Genomic DNA, 21,937 nt, shown 5'->3' with positions numbered 1-21,937 from the left:
AGAAACGAGGTCCATTACTATTATCTCTTAAATTATTTCATAACTTTTTTGAGTCATTGTTAGTGAGTTATCTATGCTCAAGAGGAGAGAAACTGTCCAGCTTGTAATCAATGCACAGATCAAAAATATGCATCTTTGATGGCATGTAAGTGCATTAGTGCATATGACTTGCATATTTGAAGGTAGCATTAATGCTAAATGGCGTATTCAGTGTGGCAAAATATCTGCTGGCATCCAGACAATCTAAATCTTTAAACTAAGTCCGTTTCTATTTCAGCGGTACAATGTCAAAACCACACTTCACGTATAACTGCATGGTTCTATTGTAAAAGATCTTTGATACTAAAGTGGCTTGCCTGTAGTCCAGGTCTGTTAACCGCTGAAAGCATTTGTTTAATTATGAAATAGAAAAAGGATTCAAAGCAGGGCCTTGCCTCACGAGAAGCTAAAAAACCTATCTCAAGCAGAAATGCGGAACACGTTTACTTTTCAAAGAAGACAGTAGATCTCCTGATTTCATGAAAATGTGGTAGGAACTGTAGCACGTGTCCCTCTTCATTTGTAAACATGCAAATGCAGTAAAATTGAGTGAACCAATACTTTATGGAAAAGCATCTTTTTTATCTTCAATGTTTTGTGATGTACATATTTTGTGTAAATATGTTTTTCAATTTAAGGGCTCATTGTTTTAGCTGGTGCTTCAATGTGAAGTTTCACGCAAGTGAAGAACAGATCAAGGTGCAATGTGAGGTTCTGTATGTACTCCAAGGATAATTTAACATGTGACCCAGAAAAGTTGTGCTTCCACCCAGCAAGCTTCTAACATGCAGCTGCATCTAACTAAATTAGTTTTTTTGTCTTTTTCGCAAATTGCTTTCTGTTTTTGTTTTACAGTACATATTACACAATAAACCAACTTATTTTGAAAAAAATAGTGAGCCATTTCAATGATGGTGTAATATATAAAACAGGCATATAATCAAATACACATAAAAAATTCTTTTGAGCAATTCACCAGCTAGCGGCCTGAGTAATAATCTGTAAATTTTGCAAAATACCAAGTTATAAAAAGTGTATTTTCTTAAGTGCTTCTGTGCCATTGCTCATTTTCTCATTAGTTTTGCTCCCTCTTTCTCTTTCTCTCTCTTGGTCTAAACTGACAGCTGTAAAGGTCATAGCCTCCCCCTCTTTTTGCAGGGATGAAAGCTGATTTGACATACCAGCACTCATTTCGACTCTTATTTGTAAATAGTCTTATTTTTTCCTTTACCCTTGTTTCTGTGCCTGTTGTCTTCTGCTGGCCATTCTTCTCCAAACACTGTGGAGAGGCTGGATCACTTATCTGGATTTAGCAAGTCTTCTCAGCGAGCCTTTTCCTGGAGGATGCTGGTCCACCTATTTTTGTCACTCTCAGCATCCATTCCTGGCAGACCCGGACTAACTCAGTGTGGTGCCCCAGGGTGACCACACTTGAAGTGCCCTCCTCCTCTCACATTTTACAGTAAAAAAAGGGACATTTACTATGGTTATAAAGACCATAGATTTACATGAAGGTATTGCTGAAGTACATGCTCAACACTCATACTACAAATAAATGTAAGACAAGACAAGCAACCAACTAAGAGTAACACCACCACAGATAGACATGAGTCTACAAACGCCATACTACACTGATACTCCAATCAGAATGCAACTCACATGCCAATGTAACACCACATATTAACTATCATCATTTCCATCATATATGGCTTGTCTGAGGAATACATGCAAAACTATTACAGCATATGACTAAACAATCAAACAGGCCTACTGAATGAGCTGATGTGAAGGTAGGGAGCAGCACATTAATAAAATAGTAATGTGTAGGCTGTTAGATTGTTAAGGCACTCACTCAAACACAATTCTTTTTATTTTATAATTATTATTATTTTCATGTGTTTTTATTATATCATTGATTACTTCTGTGCCTGTTTGCTCCTATTCCAGCAAATATATAGAGAAAAATAACAAACTATGACATATATGGTCCAGTTAGTGATTTGATTTGGTGTCCCCTCATTGGCTGGTGGCGCTCGCCCGGTTCAGTATATGGATAATCTGGCCTAGGTGCCTGGTAATGTACTGAACCCATAAAGCCTCTATATATCGCTGTTTTCTTAGTCTACTCACTATTTAAACGTGTCTTTGTGTCTACAAAACACACTAAGAGTTTAGGATTACTTGATGTATTTCATTTATCTTGGAAAGGACTGGGACCCCAGCTGGGCCGAGAAAAAGCAACGCCCAACTCTGTCCCCGCCCACTCTATTCACAACAGGGGCTTTCGAGCTCGGGAGGTTCCCTGTCAATCACTCAACTCGAGAGCTCCCATTGGTCGATATGAACGTCTGTCAAGCGTTAAATCCTCTGCTCGGATTTGTGATTGGTTGATCCGGCCGGTGGGCGTGGCTCTACCCTCAAAGGATTCTCCCGAGAGACGGGATGGCAGAGCTAATAGGAGTACCTAACGGGACATGCGGACGGGCTGATATCTTCTAATATTTCAAGTACTGGTGAGGGGTTTTGCAATAATTTTCACTGCGATTGCCGACACTTAATATTCACAATGGTGACATTTGTGGGAATATTTATTTTGACTTTATTGCCATTTTTTTTCCAAATTGAGTGGTCGACCACTGGTCATGAGCTAGCTAACCGGGTGGTCAATTAAAGAGCTGCAGAGGATAAAACACGAAGTATTAATGACTGCTATTCTCATTTATAGTCACTTTACAGCTTCCTAAACCAGACGATTTAATGATGACTGCGTGTCTTTGGCTAGTTTGGCTCTTTAACCAGAAGGTGCGGGTGATATTTCAGATTAAACCCGGTGGAGAAAGTGTCAGGGGAGCGAGGTGGATGAGCAGATGTGGGTCAGTCCCGGTAACCAGGGGCAACGGTGCGGAACACTGATTGATTGCCATCAATTCACGCCTGTGTGTGTGTGTGTGTGTGTGTGTGTGTGTGTGTGTGTGTGTGTGTGTGTGTGTGTGTGTGTGTGTGTGTGTGTGTGTGTGTGTGTGTGCTCACTGTGGAAGTGCATGGGCGTGTGTTCATTTCATAAATCTGAGGGTAAGGGGGAAAAAAAGGGAGTGTGATTCTGAACTTTGCAGCTTATACATTGAATAACTTCTGCATGTTACTATTTATTAGGCCTGTGTTGAAAGAATCGATTTTCCAATTCTAAATCGATTCTCATATTAATTCCTAAAAATCGATTCGTATGTCTAAAGATCGAATTTTTTTTCATCATTACAACTTTTGGTACTTTTTTGTTTATGCCCAAGAAAGGAATGTTGGACATGAGAATAACTGGTGCCATGTTTTTGCCTTTAAATGTGTTTAAAAGCATGAAAACATTAATGTTTTTTATATAAAACATAAATAATATAATTGCATAAATTGTCTATATTTCATTACTTTATATACTGTCTTGGGGTTACATTTGCATAAAATGCTAAAAACCAAATTCTCAAAAATTAAAAACTGAAAAAGACCGAAAATCGAACAAATAAAAATGGAGTGTGGGAAAAATTCAAACCGATTTCATAAGTCTCTGTTTGCTGCCCTGGATCTGTTTGATAATTCTGACCTCATCATTAGCTGCCAATACTTGCTGTTTAATCTCAATATAATACTAGTATTAACATGTTGCATAACTACAGTCATATAATTCATGCAACAGCTCAAAAAACAGTTTTAATAACACTAACCCAAATCAATATCGGAATCGAATCGAATCCATTCCAATCTTGATAATCGATTCTGAATCTTAAGAATCGGAATCGAATAGATTCTTGACATTTGAATCGATCCCCAGCTCTGCTATTTTTATTAATCATCATAATAAATAAAGTGATAAACACTGGAATATAAATGATTCCAGTTCAAGCAAGGAATAATCTACTACCAAAAAATATCAGGAATGTTCACAGAGAGAGAAAGGGTCTATAATCTAAGGGGAGAACTACATTTTAGAAAACATAAAGTACGAACAACAATGAAAAGCATGTGCTTATCGAACTGTGGAGTGACTCTGTGGAACAGTTTGGGGCAGGAAATGAAACAAAGTACTAACATAAATCTGTTTAAAAAGAGAAACAAAAAAATATTTATAAACAGGTATATGGAAGAGGAAATGGGTTAACAAGGAGTGAGAGAAACAATTAAAATAGGGGAAAAGGTATATTATACTTGCTTAAGATATGTCTGATATTTATGTGGATATTTATGTAGTATATATTATATGTTGAGAGGGATAGTTATAAGTATGTAATATATGTTATATATTTATTAGGTATGTAGCATATATATATATTCATAGGGATATTTATGTAGTTTATATAGTGTATATTTATATAGATTTATATAATATTTGTATTTTCTATATACTGATATAATATTTATGTATTATTTATATGTTCTATATACTTATATGGATAATTATGTAGTAATAGGCATGTTTATTGTAGTATTTATATAGACTATATTTATATGGATATTGTGTAGATATAATATTAACAATAATGTAAATTCATAGTAATAAAGGGGTAGGAACTAGGAAAAGTGTATACTTCTTCCTACTCCTTTTTTCGAACATATGTGAATATGAAGATGTTACTGTTTATTTTTTTAGTATAGAATTAAAATGCGTATATTTATCAAATATATTTTATTGAAGAAGATATTTGAGCTGTAAGACATGAACACAGTCTACATTTTCTTTTAAGAAGAACAAAAAGAAAAAAAAACAGAAAAGATAACATCACAACTCATGACATAAGAAAAAAACCTCCCCTCACATCCACCCTCCCTCCATCCTATTCTGCTCAGTACATAGTGTGTAACAATACAGGTAGCAATGGAAAATAATCAATTTGATAAGACAGAGTGGAAAATACTAGTGGACAGCTAACTACAAAGAGTGTCCACTATGGGTTATTGGTCAGGTAGTGGACGGAAATTCCCAGTATAACCAAGATAGGATCAGGTTCAATGTGGATACCAAGGATCTCAGAGAACGCTTTCAATCTTTTTGTTCAGTATTTATCTATCTTCGGACAGAGAACAAAGTTGTGGAGATGAAAATGCGTATATTTAAAGAACAACTTACCATCAACGTGACTGGCTGTTACTCTTCATCAGATAACAAAGAAAGAACATTTCAGACTGATTTAATTTCTGAACAACGTCATCAAAACGAGTAAATGCTTAATATTTTTATTTGATTAATCTAACCAACAGTTATAGCTACAGAAACTGAAAATATTGATTTGCTCTTCAATGAAAATGGAATCAGTAAAGGAATCACTGATTAATTACTGGGCAGCCTGAAATAAAATAGCTTTTCAGTCCACTGTTTCATCTATTGGGATTACAACACCTTGGAGGTCAGTATTTCATTAAAAGGTCAGGTATTTAAGCAAGAATAATCCTTGTGAATTACTCAAGAGACGCAGTATTAAGGCTGAGTGGTGACCTTGAAGAAGCTTAATTTTTTTAGATATGGAACAGTGTTAAAAAGGAGCACAAAATCATATATAAAAATGCTGTAAAACAGCAAACTCATTTTGTGAAATAAACATTTTATTAGCATTTATGATTGTTTATATTTAAGATTTGCGCAAACATTTTAGCAGAGAAAAAAACAAATGATGTTTTAGGATGAAATCATCATATTTTAAAAGTTGATAAAGAATATTATTTGATTAATGTGAAGCCCTAACATAAATCTGGCTTTAGAAAAGAAAAGAAATAAGCACAGGATGATTCAATATTGACAAAAACTTTACCAAGATATGTCATCATATGTGTCCCTGGCTAATATTAGAACAACAACATGTTCATTGAAAGGAAAGAGTCACGTCAAACATTTTTTAGCATCATATTTAGGGCAGTGTGACCTGATGTAATCCAGGTTACATTATTCATAACATCAGAATGAGCAAAAAAGCCTCTGACACAAGAAAGCTGTACTCGGGTCATAAATTGGTAATGAGTTCCCTTTCAGAAATTAATGAAGATCTCACAACTGTAGTAAAAAACGCCTCCACAATTGCATGCTGGTGCAGAGATGTGTGGGCGTCTTGGAGGAGTCACAGGGGAAGTGTGTTTTACCCCAGATGCAGCCTGAAAGTCAGATCTCTAAGGATCAAAGCCATTTTTATTGCTGATGGGACTGTTAAAATGCTGCTAATGGGACATTTTAGAGGCTACCTGGTGTGTAACTGGTGTGTTTGTACACATGTGTGTTGTAATAACTGAAGCATCCAAACACACACTTCTAAAGAGGAGTTTTCCACAACACATGTGAGAGTGAGAATATATGTGTGTTAAAGCAGTTGTGGGTTTATGTTCAGGCTTTACGCTTCCTGTCTTTCCTCTCTAAGTGAGTGGAGGATGAAGGAGGAGCGCTTACTTGATGTGCTTTCAGTGTTTTAGTAAAGGGGGCCTAAAAGAAGGTCGAAGAAGAGGAGGAGGAGGAGGGGAAGGATGCATGGGAGAGCTAGTGCTGTTGCCGTGTGAACGGAGCTCTATTGTCCCGGGAACCTTTCAGTAGCTTCCCCGAGGTCCCTGTTCATACCCTTCCCCCCACTCAATCCACTTTTGCCTCCCTCACACACAAACACATCAATAGATGGTACTCTGTTTTACACACAACCGTAGCTGTCTCTCTCTCAGACACACACATTTACACATACACACAAAATTGTCTCATTCACTGTACCTTATCCATCTTAGTCTTATCCCACTGGGTGTCTCTCTCATGCACCCTCTTCTGCTTCCACTTTCTGCTCTGGTTTCACAAGCAGACAAGGCCCATCCCTCCTCCCTCTCTCCCCCTGTCGCTCATTATTTCGCCTCATCAGTGTGATTGTGATGCAAGTCCGACGGTGCAGGCAAAATCATGCAATCCTATAATTTGCATTACCTCATTTCTGTGCAGCAGAAATGTGAAGTGCAAAATGTTTATGCAGAAAGCTCATTTTGTGCCAAAGTAGTCTTTATTAGCTGTATTTATTATCCTTTGTGGTATCACACGAAGGTGTAAAATGATGCTTTTGTGTGTGTGTTGGTGTGACTCTGTTGTCTTTTGCAGGAAGTCACTAGCTATGAAAACAAGTAAAACATGGTAAAAGAAGACTGCTTGTGGCAATTAGCCAGAGTGAACAGAAGTGTCTCTAAGCTTTTTTGTACAAGCTGTAATGATACATAGTGTGTTTTACAGTGGTTTGTCACTGGGACTTTGAGAAATATTGGCTATTTAAGACCTAAAATTTGCTGCTGTCATAGGTTAACAATCATATTCAGTGGGGGGATTTTTTTCGTCTATTTTCCATGTACCTGTCGGCTATTCTTAGCTCTCCGTCAGATTGCCAGATCGCTCGTGTCTCTCCAACCTGCTTAACTCCAGGGATTTATTCATTTATGTATTTTTGTGCACAGTAGCACATTTCATGAATCATAAGTGAAAAAGAATAATGTCTTTTTAAAAATGAGAAAATTTTGATTGGATATGGATGTGTGTCTGTCCATTTTCCTGTTTGTTTGTTTTTTTTCCTTGAGCCATAGCTGTATTGTTCTGACCAAGTGTTTGGGCAGGAAGGAGAGATGTGACATTGGGAGGACCAGGAAACAGGAGCCAGACTCTCACTTCAAAACAGGAAGCAGGAAGAGACACTGATAAGATGGCCGCTCTGAAGCTCTGTTGGATTTCTCCTGCTTTAAGTGATCATCTATAGTCTTTTGAACTCCAAAGTTCAGAGTGCTTGATCAGAGAAAATCAGGGTTTAACTCTTGCAGTGGGTGTGGGAAAAACTATTTATCAGCACTGATTGTTGTTTGGAGAAAGTTATGAAGATTCAAGTTTTCCCTTGCGGCATAGTTATTTTTTTTCTTGTATATTTGTTAGTACCCACAGTTTTTGGTTGTGTCAGTTTTCCAGCTGGGCTGGGGACAAGCTGGTCTGGGATTAGCTGGCACACACTATCTTCCTATCTCTAATGCTTTAATCTCTCTGCTGGTGGCCAGAAGTCTTCTTGCTTGGCACCAATGTTGGTCATCACTCTCGGTTTTCCGGTCAACAGCCCAGCCGTGCTTTGCTTGTTTTTCATGCAAAATACTGCATGATGGGAAAGAGAACAGAAATACAGGACATTATAATAAAATACTGCCATTAACTACAATAACTGCAATGTGTAAAAGTACCAAAAAAAGAGTATTGCACTAATTGACTTTTGAACTTTTCAGTCAGAGGAGAGGCACAACTATTAATGATACTAAACGACGATCTATTACAGAGCTAAAATAAAGAAATAAAAGAAATATGAAAAAGAGATGCATATGAACTCAGTAAACTGCATGAATAAAATATTTTTGGGGGCTCTGGAACATTGTAGCACAGATGGCTCCAAGTACCGCATGAGTAGGCTGTTGATTTTTTTGCCATTAGTTTTGGCATTTAAAGGGCAGTTTCTTTTTTTATTTGGAAAGCAGTTTTTTTGTACAAGGCAGGATTTAAAGTGCTTTGAATAGTACGTAAATGGGTAAGTAACCCACCAGGACTGGATGAATGAGGAGAAATAGAAAATTGTTGGTCTGATCTTGATCGTTTACTAGTGTAAGTGTGCATTCCTACATTTCTTACATATAATGTGATTAAATATTTAACCATACAGCATGTATACCTGAGAATAGCAAAGATGGTAATTTATCTTAAACTCCAATCTGTTTTCAAGAAAACTAATTGTAAGAAAGTTAATCCATTTTCAGTTATGTAAATTGATGATTTGTTGCTTTTTTTTCATAGGAAGTTTAATCTCATTGATATGTGACAATTTACATCTTAGTTTAGCTATGAATTTAGTAAATGTATAACTAAACAATCAGTGAAATTACCAGTTTTGCCTCTTGGGAATTCTGGCAGTGACTTGTGACATACGCAGGACAGTATTAATCATAAAAGTAATTACGTGGTTAATTGACGTCTTACTCATCAAATTAAATGCTGATCATCTGCATCTGTTTCTCCGTCAACATGATCTCTGTTCTTCTCCCTGCAGTTTGTGTTGGTGTGAAGCCTCGCCATGCCCCTGGTGAAGAGGAACATTGACCCCCGGCACCTCTGCCGAGGGGAGCTGCCTGAGGGCATCGGCAGTGAGCTGGAGTGCGTGATGAACAACACGCTCTCTGCCATCATCCGTCAGCTCAGCAGCCTGAGTAAGCTACACATTCACACAAACAAACACACAGCTTCTCCAGTTAACAGAACCTCTGCTAAACATCTCAAATTTGGGGAGACAAAACTCACACGCGAGCGCATACCCAAAGTATGAAAGGTTTTGCATCAGTTTGTCTCTAAAAACAAATAAAGGCCACAGTATCCCTCACTAAGTATGACCTCACTGAGTTCAGTGTCACTCAATGATGTGTGTAGCCTGCTTGTATCAGGACAAGATCAGACGCCTTCATCATTAATCCTAAAGCTGTGATTGATTCGGGTGTTGTCATGGTTACAGGATTGAGGGGGGGTGTCACAGGGCCAGCAGCAGGCTTACAGCAGCCTCTCACTGGAACATGGAGCATTGAAATGTAATCCTTTCAGACATTGCCACAAAATGAACTTATCCTTCCAGCTGTAGACATGTGACTGTGCAGCTACACTGTGTGTGTGAAAGCATTTTGTCTGTGCATCTATTGATTGTTATGTTCAACCCAAAATGTATTGTGCAGTTATAACAGGATCAGAGGCTCCTATCTTCCCATCCATCTTCCAAGTCCTTCATACCCATCTACAGTCTGTTCAAGTGTTTTCACTTGGCAGTTATGCTTCTTTCATTTATCCTCAGCTGCACCCATTTTCCTGCTCTTTACTCCAACTGTGTTAAAAGTTTATTGGTGATTTTCAGAGGCATAAATCAAACCAAGTTTTTTTTTTTGTTTTGTTTTTTTTTCCCACCCATCCCCATCAATTCTGTCTCCATTGTGTCAAGTTCCAAGAGTGGGCGTGGGCCTTTGAACAACAGCTGTGTGTGTTAAATATAAACACTCACACAGGCATGACGGGAATATCTACAAACTATGTATGCTGTGGGTGTTTGTGTGTAAGAGGACTATAAGAATCCCCGAGAGAGGCCAGAGTCGACAGTTTCAGCATGCCAGATCTTCCTTCCTCTAGATGTTTTTACTGTAGCCCATCCTGTGAGCAAGGAGGACAGAAATAGCTCTATGTTGAAGCTTCCACATATAACATAAAACACAGTGCCCTGTAGGTATTAGAACTATGCAAAAGCTACTGATTTGTTCCAATTTATTGTTTCGTCTTTTAATTTTACTACAGCCATGACTGCAGTGTTTTCACAAAGGGTCTTTTGATCACATTGAGTCTAGGCTAATGTAGTTATTTGAAAATTGCAGTCTACTTCCTCTTCGACCCACATTTTTCCAGAGTACGAATATTTCTGCCTTTGCATACTTATGTTGTTCCTTAAACCGGTTAGAAATACAAATGTGATTCGGAGTCAGAAGCAAAACATCATAAAAAGGAGCTGCTCTGCAGATGTTAACCTTTGCTCTTTAGAAAGCTTTGAAGATGGACTATCCTCCCTCCTCTTAAAAAGGCTCTTAATTGCTTGAGGGTTAATTAAAAATACTGGCATGTTGCTTTTTTGAGTTCAAAGCTGTTGAGTATTCAGAATGTAAAAAAAAAAAAGATTTCAAAGCGCAGCGAAATCCAGACTGTGTTTAAAGAGAGTAGTCTCTGATGGACTCATGGATGAGTCATACATTTGTATGATACTGAGCTAAATGTTTATACTTAAAGGCATTTAACGTGTAATCCTGAGATTATGTCTCCAGCACTCACTGGCTTTTCTTAAGACCTTGTAGATAAAATATCACAGACAACTAACACAGTTGCTTTAGGTCAGGGTTTGGGTGATTTTTATTTGATTCATGTTAAATTATTCATAAGAAGACTTGCTGTTTGTAACCGAATGAGTGTTCATTTTAAAATCCATTGACTCTAACTTTGCATTGTGTCACATTTCATTGTATTGATCAGGCTTCAGCTTTTGTGCGGCTTTACTTGACCCCAGATAAAGATTGGAAGTCTTTATTTTTCTCTAATCAGCCATCTCTTTCTGGTCTTCTACTCCAGGTAAACATGCAGAGGACATATTTGGCGAGCTGTTTAAGGAGGCAAACAGTTTCTATCTGCGAGCCAACTCTCTTCAGGACCGCATCGACCGGCTGGCTGTCAAAGTCACACAGCTGGACTCCACAGTGGAGGAAGGTGGGGACCAGCATTCCTTCTTGAAGACTTATCAATCTTGTGTTTTCTGCATTTTATACCCACTTGCTCCTCGTTTTACTTTAAGCAGGATCCATCATCTATCAATGTTAAACTTTTTCATTTTCTGTTCCCAGTTTCTCTGCAAGACATCAACATGAGGAAAGCCTTTAAGAGCTCTACAACACAAGACCAACAGGTGGTGTCCAAGAGCAGTGTGCCCAATCCTGTCAAAGAGATGTACAACCTGAGCGACAAGCCTCCACCCCTTAACATCCTCTCATCGTACAGGTCAGTAACGTCAAAGCAGGAACGCCCATCAAACACTCAAACATCCAGCATTGCCTTTGGACTGTACTTTTCTGTTGATGTTATAAAACAGCATTTGATGAAACTGAAACATCTGGTGGAGTTTGAGTTTGAGTTTCATAGACATTTTTATTATGCACGTCAATAAGCCTCTGTTTTTCTGTAGGGATGACCACAAGGAAGCACTTAAGTTTTACACAGACCCCTCCTACTTCTTTGACTTGTGGAAAGAAAAAATGCTTCAGGATACTGAGGACAAGAGGAAAGAGAAAAGGAAGCAGAAGGTACAATATTGACTGAGTATTTCACATAATATGTTTTGGTATTCTGTTTTGATTTATTGCGGTCAGATGTTAAGATTCGAATTCCTTGTAAACCACTATCTCTTTAAATAAAAAAGTACAGTTATTTTCAGTGCAACTCAGTCTGATGGCCTATAGAAGAACTAAAATAAGAAACTACCGTAATTGAATCTTTTATGTTGTGAACCAAATCTGAAAGAGCTAACTTTTCTTTCCCTGTCGCAGGAACAGAGGCGTGATGTGGATGGGACACTGCAGAGGGAGGTTAAGAAGGTTCGCAAGGCAAGGAACCGTCGGCAGGAGTGGAACATGATGGCTTTGGATAAGGAGCTCCGGCCAGACCATCGACACACCATCCACAGAGACAGAGGAGCCTCCTCCGAGGGCTCAATGTCACCAGAGAACAGGTAGCTGAACACACACTAGTGCATTTTCACTGTCACTACAATACCAATATTGTATTATGCATCAGCAATTATTTTACTGTTATCAGGGGCCACATTGCGGATCAGCATCACTACCCCAACAGCATGAACCATGCTGGCCACGCCCACACCTACTCTGGTCCTCCACCCAGTATCCTGGCTGCCCAGATGGCTGCTGGACATGCTGCTCGGGGAGGGAGCGAGCACGACAGCAGAGGCAGGACTATGATGGCTTATCAAGGTGGGACACTGGGCCGCTCCCACCACCAAGTCCCACTCCCTCCTCCACCTGCTGAGGCTATGAATGGGGGTTCTATGGCTCACTTGCCCATGGACTATAGGTAAATAATGGTTTTATTTGTTCTATCATTTAACCTTTTTCTTCCCCTACTTACCCTACTTCAGACATTTAAAGTTGGCATTACTGCTACCGGTAAATGTGCTTGTTTGAATCACAACTTCTCATTTCAGATTCAAATTTACAGAACATTATGTCTTTTACGCTATTAGTTTAAATCAGGCAACTAAAAGCATTAGCAACAGAGCTCATTAAGTTATATTAAAGCAATATAATTCTTAAAAATGAAAGAAATCAGAAACAATATATGCAAATAATCGATCCCTGGATAACAAGACAAAAAAATACATTTAAGTAGCAGCGTTTACATGAAACAAGTAAACCAAGGCTCCTACATGAGCCTACCCTTGTTTTCTTTGTATAATACTGCCACCTAGTGAATCAGTTGGTCCGTTCTGCAATCTCAAACACTAACTGTAAACTGTACTGACTGCTAGGATTTGTGTTAATTCTGCAAATTGTGTCTTCCTTCCAGCATGGATGGCTATGCCAACACTGGCCCTCCTCCCCCTCCCCCCGCCCCGCTCATCCCTTCTGCTCAGACGGCCTTTGCTTCACCACCTGGAGGTCCGATGCCTCCCGGGTCAATGGCTGGTGCTGGCGGCTACGCTCCGCCTCCACCACCTGTATCAGGAGCCCAGGCAGCTCCACCTCCTCCCGGTCCCCCACCTCCACCCCTTCCAGCTGGTGCCTCCCACTTCTCCACCCACAAGATGTCTTCCTCTGCAGCAGCTGATAACGCAGTGGTCAATGATGCCCGCAGTGATCTGCTGGCTGCTATACGTATGGGTAAGAGCTGGAGTGTCTGTGTGTGTACTAGTGAATATATTCTTTTTTTTTTAGTTCATTTTTATACATAAGTTAAATAAACTTATTTTTTAAGTTTTACAAAATGAGGAATCATCTATTCTTACTGGGTATTTATATGTGGTATATACAACCTCAGATAAACACATGACATATCACACCATGTTTTATTCAGTCTTAAAAAATCCCAAACTGCAGAATTTGTTCATAGAAAAACTAAGTACACCAAACTGCTTCCATAGAAATTAAATGATTATTTATCGGCTAGCTCCTTCACTTATATCACTTAAGTCTTAAGTCTGAGTACCTCTGTGAAAGTAGAAGTCTTGGGAATTTGCTGGTGTAGAGCATTTGTATATATGTCAACACAATGCCATGAAATAAAGATATCAGCATGATTTTAGAGCAACAATAGTTGTTACCCATCAATCTGGGTAAGTTACGTCTAAGACTATTTTCTTACTATATTGTCCATTGTTCTACTAAAACAAAGATTATTTTGCAAGTTCAAGACAGTTGCCAGTCTTCCCGAGAGTAAATGTATCCATTATTAGACTGTACAAAGGTTGGAAAATATTTTGAAATATCAAGAGCTACAGCCCTGTGATAGATCCAAAAGATCCCTGTGACTCTAACTAGGAAAAAAACAGGTATCAATAAAGAGTAACGTGTCAGACTTTACGCCTCAGTTAGCATTTTTAATGTTTATGACAATAAACTGACAGGATAAGAGACTGATAGGAATAGCTTGTTCCACTGGGTTGCAGAAGAAAGCTTTGCCTTTGTAAAAAAAAATAAACACATGGTAGCACAGCTTAGGTTTGTAAAATTGTATCTGGACAAACCAGAACACTTCTGGGCCAAATTCTTTGGACAGATGAGAAGGGATGCTGTGGATGATGTTAGTCTGTCGTGCACAGCATCATTTTTGATGAGGACTAAACACAGCTACTGTCAAACACTGTGTTGGAGGGGACATGATCAGCAAACATCAATGAATAGAAATATTGAATAGATAGAAAACAACTAATTGAAGCTTCTACTTGGAAAAAATGAAAAGATATTGAATGACAGAGTGTACTTAGTTTTTCTGACACTACTTCTGCAAGTTGACTCAATGTCAGAACGCAACAAAACCTGTTGTGTATCATTTGAAGTTGTATTTACTTAACTTTCAGAGGTGATGAGGGCCATTTTTTCATATAGGTTTGTGAAGCTCTTTTAGTAAAATGTCAAGCAGTTCAAATGTGAAAACACCACAAACAAAAAGCCATTCAGATATGTAGGTTATAGGAGAAATAATAGCAGCTGCATTGTAGAGCATTATGTGTGCACTTAACAGTGGCATGTCAGACTATGTTTATACTGAGTAGTTTCTGAAAACACGATTTAGGCTTTTGAACTACAGTTGAATTTCCAATAGAATTTAAAATCATATTTTCTCACTTTACCTAAATGTTACTTTTATTTTCAAATTTTATGCTACTAGGAAATTTGTTTGGTTTGTTAATGATATAAAAATGTATAAGTACAGTGCTTTAATAGCTTTTACTATATCATGAATGTAAAGAGGGTGGGGAAACTTTATCAAACTGTAAAATAGTTCAATACTCAGGAAAATCTCATCTTGACATTTCATATGTTTCTGCAGGCATCCAGCTGAAGAAGGTGCAGGAACAACAGGAGCAGCAAGCTAAGAGAGAGCCCGTCGGGAACGACGTGGCCACCATCCTGTCCCGACGCATCGCTGTGGAGTACTCTGACTCCGAAGATGAGTCCGATTTGGAGGAAAATGATTGGTCGGATTAATCCATGCACGCAAACACATAGAGATGCACACAGACACACACACACACGCATATATATACAGAAAAAAAAAATAGGATAACCACTGACACACAGCAAGTCAACCTCACTCTCACCTGGAAGAGTCCCACTTTAACACACTGATGAGTCGTCAGAGTTGCTGAAAAACACACGACACCTGCACATAATCACAAGCTGTAGGTTGATATAAGCTGAATGGTCCAAAACTGGAAATCTGGGGTTGTATTCCGTATGCAAAAACACTGTACAGAGTTCAGTAATACACACTAATAATGACCACTCTGTGAGACTTTTAACACTGACTTTGATTATCTTTTCCAAGCATTGTGAATACACCCCAGTGGATGTTTTCTTTCCTGTTAAAACATTCTGGACACCACGTAAACGTACTTATTTCATGTATAGTCAGAGCTTGAGCGTGTTAGGAATAATTAGAAACTTTCCTCTTGAGCAAATAATGTACTTTTTTTTAAATGTTTTTACTGAAACACTTGCCATAAATCATGTGGCAAGTCTTTAATTTGTAGATAACTGGAAATGATGAACGAGACCAGTAGCCGCTGAGGTCAGTCTCAGGCCGCTGAGATGTTCACCGTTACTCAGAAAAGCTGTGGTGACGAATGGAGCATAAAATGTAAAAAGTCTTACTGATCAAAATTATTATAACTGAGCCACCTGCATTTGCAATCGCTCACTGCTGTTTGGGAGAGGGGGTCATGTGTATGGTATTTTAAGCTCTGTAACCTCTGACCCAGAGAGAAATAAAATCATGAATGAACGACTGTGACTGGGCTGCCATGTGTCTTTACTGTTCCATTCTTGTCATGAACACATCACATACCTGGCTCTGAGATTTCAGTTTCCATAGTAACAGTAACAGCTGACAGCTATGAAAGGAGTTGCCAAGGAAACAGAAAAGTGCAAAAAAAGGGGAGGCAGTTAGCCAACGCAAAGATGGGAGAAGGAAAAACCAATCAGTTGAGGCAGGAGTTTTTATGCACAGCACATGTTTGTTTTAATACAAAATTAACAAGATCTTTCAATTGAATGGACTAACCAAAGCAATAAAAAGTACAACTAACACCTTGGAAAAATAGACACCACATTTACACAAACATTTTTACAATATCTCAGTTAAGTTAGTGCATGTTGATTATCATTTTATACGTTTCATTTTGCAGATACTTAGTTTGTTGTGCCTTTTTCATCCAAAAAAATAAAGTGCATTTTCACATTGAAAACTACGCATATGTCTACACTAGATGCTGTTACTGTGGCACCACCCCATCTCCAACCCCAAAACACACACATACACATACACACACACACTCTCTAACAGGCCCTTGAGTGTTTGATATTTAGCTCTAAATTATTAACCATCAGAAAGACACCTCCTCCTCCTGCTGGTCTAATGTTCCATCACTTACACCAAAATCAAATGCTTTTACACATCTTTGTGAAACCATTTAGTAGATAAACCGGTGTATTTATTGATAAGTTATACATCCAACATCACGGTCCTCGCCCTGTCTTGGATACAAAGCCCTTATTCAAACCTCCCTTGGAGTGAATATCTCAACAATACAGTTGGCTGCACAAGAGATCCACATTCACCGATCAGAAAATCCTGCGGTAACATCATACTCAAACATCTGCTTTGCCAAATCTTTTCGTTTGCTCAGCTTAAACAAACAGCTGCATACTGAAGCAAGGAAAGTAGAATCTACCAGAACACTCTCAACATTAACAGCTAAGGTGGAGAAATCTTTAAAAAGAAAACAGAGTGACCCAACTCATCATCTAGATTGACTGGCTTTGGTAGCACCGTGCACGGTGGTTTAAAGTCCCTCCTCTTCAGCATGCCTTTATTCACAAAAACAAAGGAGGGAGTGTTGAGTTTGATTTAATAAATACTACATTCAGAAAAAAGGCCTTACAGCACGTTATATCATACCACGTCAGAATCTAAAGGAAGTCAGGTCAGGCCAGACTAAAGTGGGGGAAAATATATAACTTTTCAATGAATATAACAAAATAGACTTTTTCCTCTAAAGGTAAAGTAATGACAGCTCGTGATGACTTGTGAGGTGTCAGTCTGACCTTTTGGTCCTCATCAAATAACTAGAGTTCAGTCTGACACTGTGCACAGGTTTACATACACAGGCTACGTTTCTGTGTTTAGAAATGCTGTTTTTGTTGTTTTTACACATTTTCTTACTAATCTCCCATTAAAAAAAAAAGAAATGAAAACTTTTACACCTAAACTGAGCCCAAAAAGATGAAGACTTTGAACTCCACAGATGTTTCTATCAGGCTCACTGACAAGGGAGACAGCAGGGAAACAAAGAATAAGCATTTCTTTTGTATTTGGAAGTAGCCGTGTTTAGCTCGTAGGTTTAACAAGAAGTCACTTAACGGACACCTGCCTCTATCATGTAGATTTAAAGCGGAATATGACACTGCTGAGACAAACGGCAGGGTTCGACTCATTCAGAGTCCCTTTCACTTTGGCTTGAAGTGCTCGAGCGCCCACTTCTGAGTCCCATTTCCCTCCAAGAAGCTCTACACAGACACGTAAGGAGGACACTTCTCGCTGAATTTACAGGAAGACTGACAGCTCTAAGGTCAGGGTGTCGACGGGATGTGACAATCCAACACGAGGGGGCAGACTGTGGTCTGCACATGACAAACACATGCACACACCTAGAGGCCATGCAACTCACACCAGATGCACGAAAGACGAGTCCCAAATCACACACTGTTATTCGAGGTCACAACACCCAGGACAGTTCAGAAAAGGCAGAGGCAATGAAAAAATAAACGTTCACGATTTCCTCCCTATTGCAGCGGTGTGACTGCGATGAGCGAGTCGTCTACTCTCACCTCGAGGAGTCTATCATTGAAACATCATTGCTGCTCACTGAGCCTGTTCTTTTAAACACATCCCGACCCGAGCAGATATTATGGTACTTCACCCTGCATGAAGAAGTCAAGGTGGGATGTGGATGTTATTGCTGTCTGAGTATTGCTTTACATCTGTAAAAGATGTAAAAGAAGAAAAATAACTACCATTCGTAGGCTAGTTATTGCTGACATGATCCGAAAGGACAGAGAATCAACATACGTATTTATGGAAACCAAAAGATCAAATACATTAACTCAGAGCAGCAGGTAATCTGATTTTAACAGGAACAAATCACACGTAATAGTAAAAATAAAAAATAAAAAAATCCACATTTTTCAAACAAGATGCAGCTCTTGTGACATTGGAGTAGTAATTGTAGCTCTTATAATGCAGTACATGTAAGGTACACTGTGGTACCTTGAACACAGACACAATTGTTGAGGTCATGGCATCAGGAAACAATGGCACATGGCCTGCAGCGGCTTATGTGACCTACCACACTGAACTCGGGAGGAAAACAGGGAGCTTGTTGCATGCAAATTAAATCGAGACCTGGCAATAAGATCTCACGTTACAAGTCTGGTGTGGAAGATTTTAGAAGTCAAGATGATGTTGTGACGACTGTAAAGACACCATTTTGCTATTGTGACAAATTTATATTAATTTGAACAAAGGTGTTAATTGGTTTTCTTTAAAATTATTCAAATATGTGGTTTCTTCCCAAACCTTATAGATAAAATAAGAGATTTCTCCATTTCCAAAAAAAGACAAAAAGTAACTCCTTGCAAACAGTGACGAGGAGGGATGTATAATCAGATTACATAATCCAGTCATCCTATATTTGGTTTTGGTGGATCCATACTAATAAAAAGATACACAGGAGGGATTTAAAGGAGGGGGGGTGGGGTGGCTGGGACTTTGTCTTGATCTTCCTGAACTATAACACTGTCACACAGAATCTAATCTGAACAAAGAGAGATAATGGGAGAGGGGAGAAGAAGGAGCAGCTTGATTTCCTCCTTGGTGTCTGTTGCGCGCGCAGAGCGCGGATCAGAGAGCATCGCTTCTATTTTTAGTTCCCATCGGCTGTTTAGTTTTCTACACACGTTCAGGGTGCAGCAGCAGAGCGCCGGGATGCTGCTCCACACGGGCTCCACTGTGGAAATGCCTGGATTTACAGCCCTCCTCCCCTCTACTGTCATCCTCGGCAACACTAGTGGTGTTTGTTTTTCTTCTTTTTTTTTTTACACCTCTACAAGAGCGCAAACTAAAAAAAGAAAGACGGGCTCTATCACCCGAAGGAAAATACACAAGTGTCAACCAAAGCTGGATATGCAGCTGATACCTGTAAATGAGGGATGCACTCAGGCTCTGCATAAGAAATGAGAAAGGGTGTGGCAGGAGTTGAGTGGGATGCAGCTGGCATAGTGGCTTTTACTGGGGAAGACGGCGAGATACCTTGCCCTGTGGTCAGTGTAACAAAGAAAAAAAACGCCATCCGCCTTCGTGGGTTGTGGACAACCACCCAAACAAACTGCCTCTGCCAGTGGCATCTCCAGCCAGAGCTGATCCCGGCTGGTACCTCCTCGGACACTGGACAGTTCCAGCGAAGAGCAGAGCCGACCCAGGTTGAATCTTTCCTCCCACCTGGGCGTGCTCGGTCAGACGTCACTGGGAGTCCGTGCACGCTGGGCCACGCTGCTGGGCACGCAGCCGCAGCACACCAGCCACAGGGCCTTCTGAATCTCTTGGTTTCTGAAGGCGTAGATGACCGGGTTGATGACAGAGTTGTAGGTGGCAGGCACCAGCGTGGCGTAGGTGTAGAGCGGAGGGTAGGTGTAGTCAGCAATCAGAGAGTAGACGGTGAACGGCATCCAGCAGGCGGCAAAGGTGCCCAGAATGATGGCCAGGGTCGACACGCCCTTCCGCGTTGTGACGTAGTGGGGTGTGGCGGCCAGGAAGTGGTGCTGGAGGGCAATCTGGTGAGCGTGGCGGATTACAATCTTGCAGATCTGAACGTAGAGTTGCAGCATGAGGCCAAAGAGCAGCAGGAAGGAGACGGACAGCACTGCAATGTTGTTCTTTGTCAGTGGCCGCACCACGCTGCACGAGGCCTCCTCCGCCAGGCAGTTGACCCCCGTGACCGGCAGCAGGCCGAGACACAGGGAGAGGCCCCACAGCAGCACCAGCATGGTGTAGGTGAAGGCCGCCGTCCGCTCAGAGTTGTACGTGAGGGCGTAGTACAGAGACAGGTAGCGATCAATAGTGATCGCCAACAAGCTGAAGACAGAGGCGGAGAAGGAGGCCACCACCAAGCCCACGGTCAGCAGCTGGGCTGAGTCGGAGTGAAGCAAGTAGGCACAGGTGAAGTGAAGCACGAGGCCCAGGCCGGCCAGGAGGTCGGCCAGAGCCAGGCTACCGATCAGCAAGAACATGGGCGCTCGGAGGGCCGGGTTCTGCCAGATTACCAGCACCACCAGGGCGTTCTCACAAGCTATCAGAGTCCCGGAGGAGCAGAGCACGATGTCCCAGGGGTTGACCAGCAGCGGCAGCTGGCTGGGTGGGAGTGCGTCCTCCGATGGAAACATCCCTAGGCCGGTGGTGTTGTCCAACGGCCCCCCGCCGCCACTGGCCCACGCTGTGGGGTCTGGGCTCAGCCAGCTTGGGGTGGCCGGTGGCTCTTCACTCATTGTGCCCCCCGTCTGAAATTGACACACAAAAAAATATCAGTTCAATTAATATATGTTTTCAAGACTCATTGTGATACTGGTGTGGTTGTGGTACTGTACTGGAGGCCTATGGGAGCACATTATGCAAGAGCTTGTACTAACCTACTGTTGCTTTTGTGCAACTAACATCCTTGAGCTACATCTGAAATATTTAATTACTATACTGCAACAGAAAAGCAATATATATTTTTATTGCTGCTCAAGATTGCTAACAGGTAAAAAGCATTTCAACTCTGGGAAGTGAACCCAGTGGCTGTAAAAGCTGTCAGAAGCAGCAGAGGCCTGGTGGACTGCATGCAGGGAGCTCTGTTCCACTGAGGCGACTGATAATCCAATAAGACATCAGAAAAATGAATGCTTCGCAGCAACTTTCAGGCCGCAATTAACCGATAATGATGGCAATAATTCAGGCGGATGCTGGAAAACAAGTGCCCCTCTCTCTCCACGCAGAAGAAACCGCGCCCGTCATGGAAACACCTCTGTCTATGCATGCATGCATGCATCCATGCATTTCGCACAGGGCTGCTTAATCCATGTGCACCTTGCATGAACAAACTGTTCCGCGTCAGCAAAAGGATGCTGTAAGTGGGGGTGGGAGGGTAAGATTATTTTTTTCCCCCTCTCTTTCTCTCATGAATGTAAAGGAATAGTCACAATCCAGCCTACCTTGACTCTGCAAGGTGAGAATGATCCCGTCTAGATGGAAGAAAGGCAGCCTCGTATTCCCATGGTAGTGATGGGGATGATGCGGCGCCGGCGGACAGAGACGCAGCTCCGAGAGAGGGGGATGATGGAAGAAGAGGAGGAAGAGGAGGAGGAAGAGTGTTGAGCGGCTCTGCCGTTAACGGCACATCGCCGTGGACTGCGGTTGTGCAGGAACAGAGAGTTGAGCAGTCGGAAGAGAGGAACAGGAGGGTGTAGGGGTGTGTGAGAGGAGGAGGAGGAG

General features: G+C 40.7%; 2 protein-coding genes across 2 annotated transcripts; one reads left to right on the top strand and one right to left on the bottom strand.

Annotated features, from left to right (window-relative positions):
* The first annotated feature begins 2,451 nt into the window (after positions 1–2,451).
* On the top strand, positions 2,452–16,138 carry wasf3b (WASP family member 3b). The gene is made up of 9 exons (XM_061713714.1): positions 2,452–2,552; positions 9,102–9,258; positions 11,198–11,332; positions 11,467–11,620; positions 11,805–11,922; positions 12,166–12,347; positions 12,434–12,706; positions 13,199–13,512; positions 15,182–16,138. Exons 2-9 carry the CDS (start codon positions 9,126–9,128, stop codon positions 15,337–15,339), a joined length of 1,467 nt encoding a protein of 488 aa, XP_061569698.1. The 5' UTR covers positions 2,452–2,552; positions 9,102–9,125; the 3' UTR covers positions 15,340–16,138.
* A 232-nt stretch (positions 16,139–16,370) lies between these two features.
* Positions 16,371–21,847, bottom strand: gpr12 (G protein-coupled receptor 12). Its single transcript, XM_061713177.1, has 2 exons — positions 21,658–21,847; positions 16,371–20,964 (listed from the first exon to the last, which is right to left on the bottom strand). Exon 2 carries the CDS (start codon positions 20,950–20,952, stop codon positions 19,924–19,926), a length of 1,029 nt encoding a protein of 342 aa, XP_061569161.1. The 5' UTR covers positions 20,953–20,964; positions 21,658–21,847; the 3' UTR covers positions 16,371–19,923.
* Positions 21,848–21,937: the final 90 nt, after the last annotated feature.

Source organism: Cololabis saira, chromosome 22, assembly GCF_033807715.1.
Source record: "Cololabis saira isolate AMF1-May2022 chromosome 22, fColSai1.1, whole genome shotgun sequence".
In the NCBI taxonomy this organism is placed as follows: Eukaryota; Metazoa; Chordata; class Actinopteri; order Beloniformes; family Belonidae; genus Cololabis; species Cololabis saira.
The sequence above is the reverse complement of the archived record's forward strand: the minus strand, read 5'-3'. Positions and strand labels throughout refer to the sequence as shown.

Bases quoted from the DNA above. Each gene is read 5' to 3' on its own strand.
- wasf3b (XM_061713714.1), top strand. From the start codon at position 9,126: ATGCCCCTGGTGAAGAGGAACATTGACCCCCGGCACCTCTGCCGAGGG. The intron at 12,707-13,198 runs GTAAATAATGGT...TCTTCCTTCCAG, and splicing joins CACTTGCCCATGGACTATAG to CATGGATGGCTATGCCAACA. The intron at 13,513-15,181 runs GTAAGAGCTGGA...ATGTTTCTGCAG, and splicing joins GCTGGCTGCTATACGTATGG to GCATCCAGCTGAAGAAGGTG.
- gpr12 (XM_061713177.1), bottom strand. From the start codon at position 20,952: ATGAGTGAAGAGCCACCGGCCACCCCAAGCTGGCTGAGCCCAGACCCC.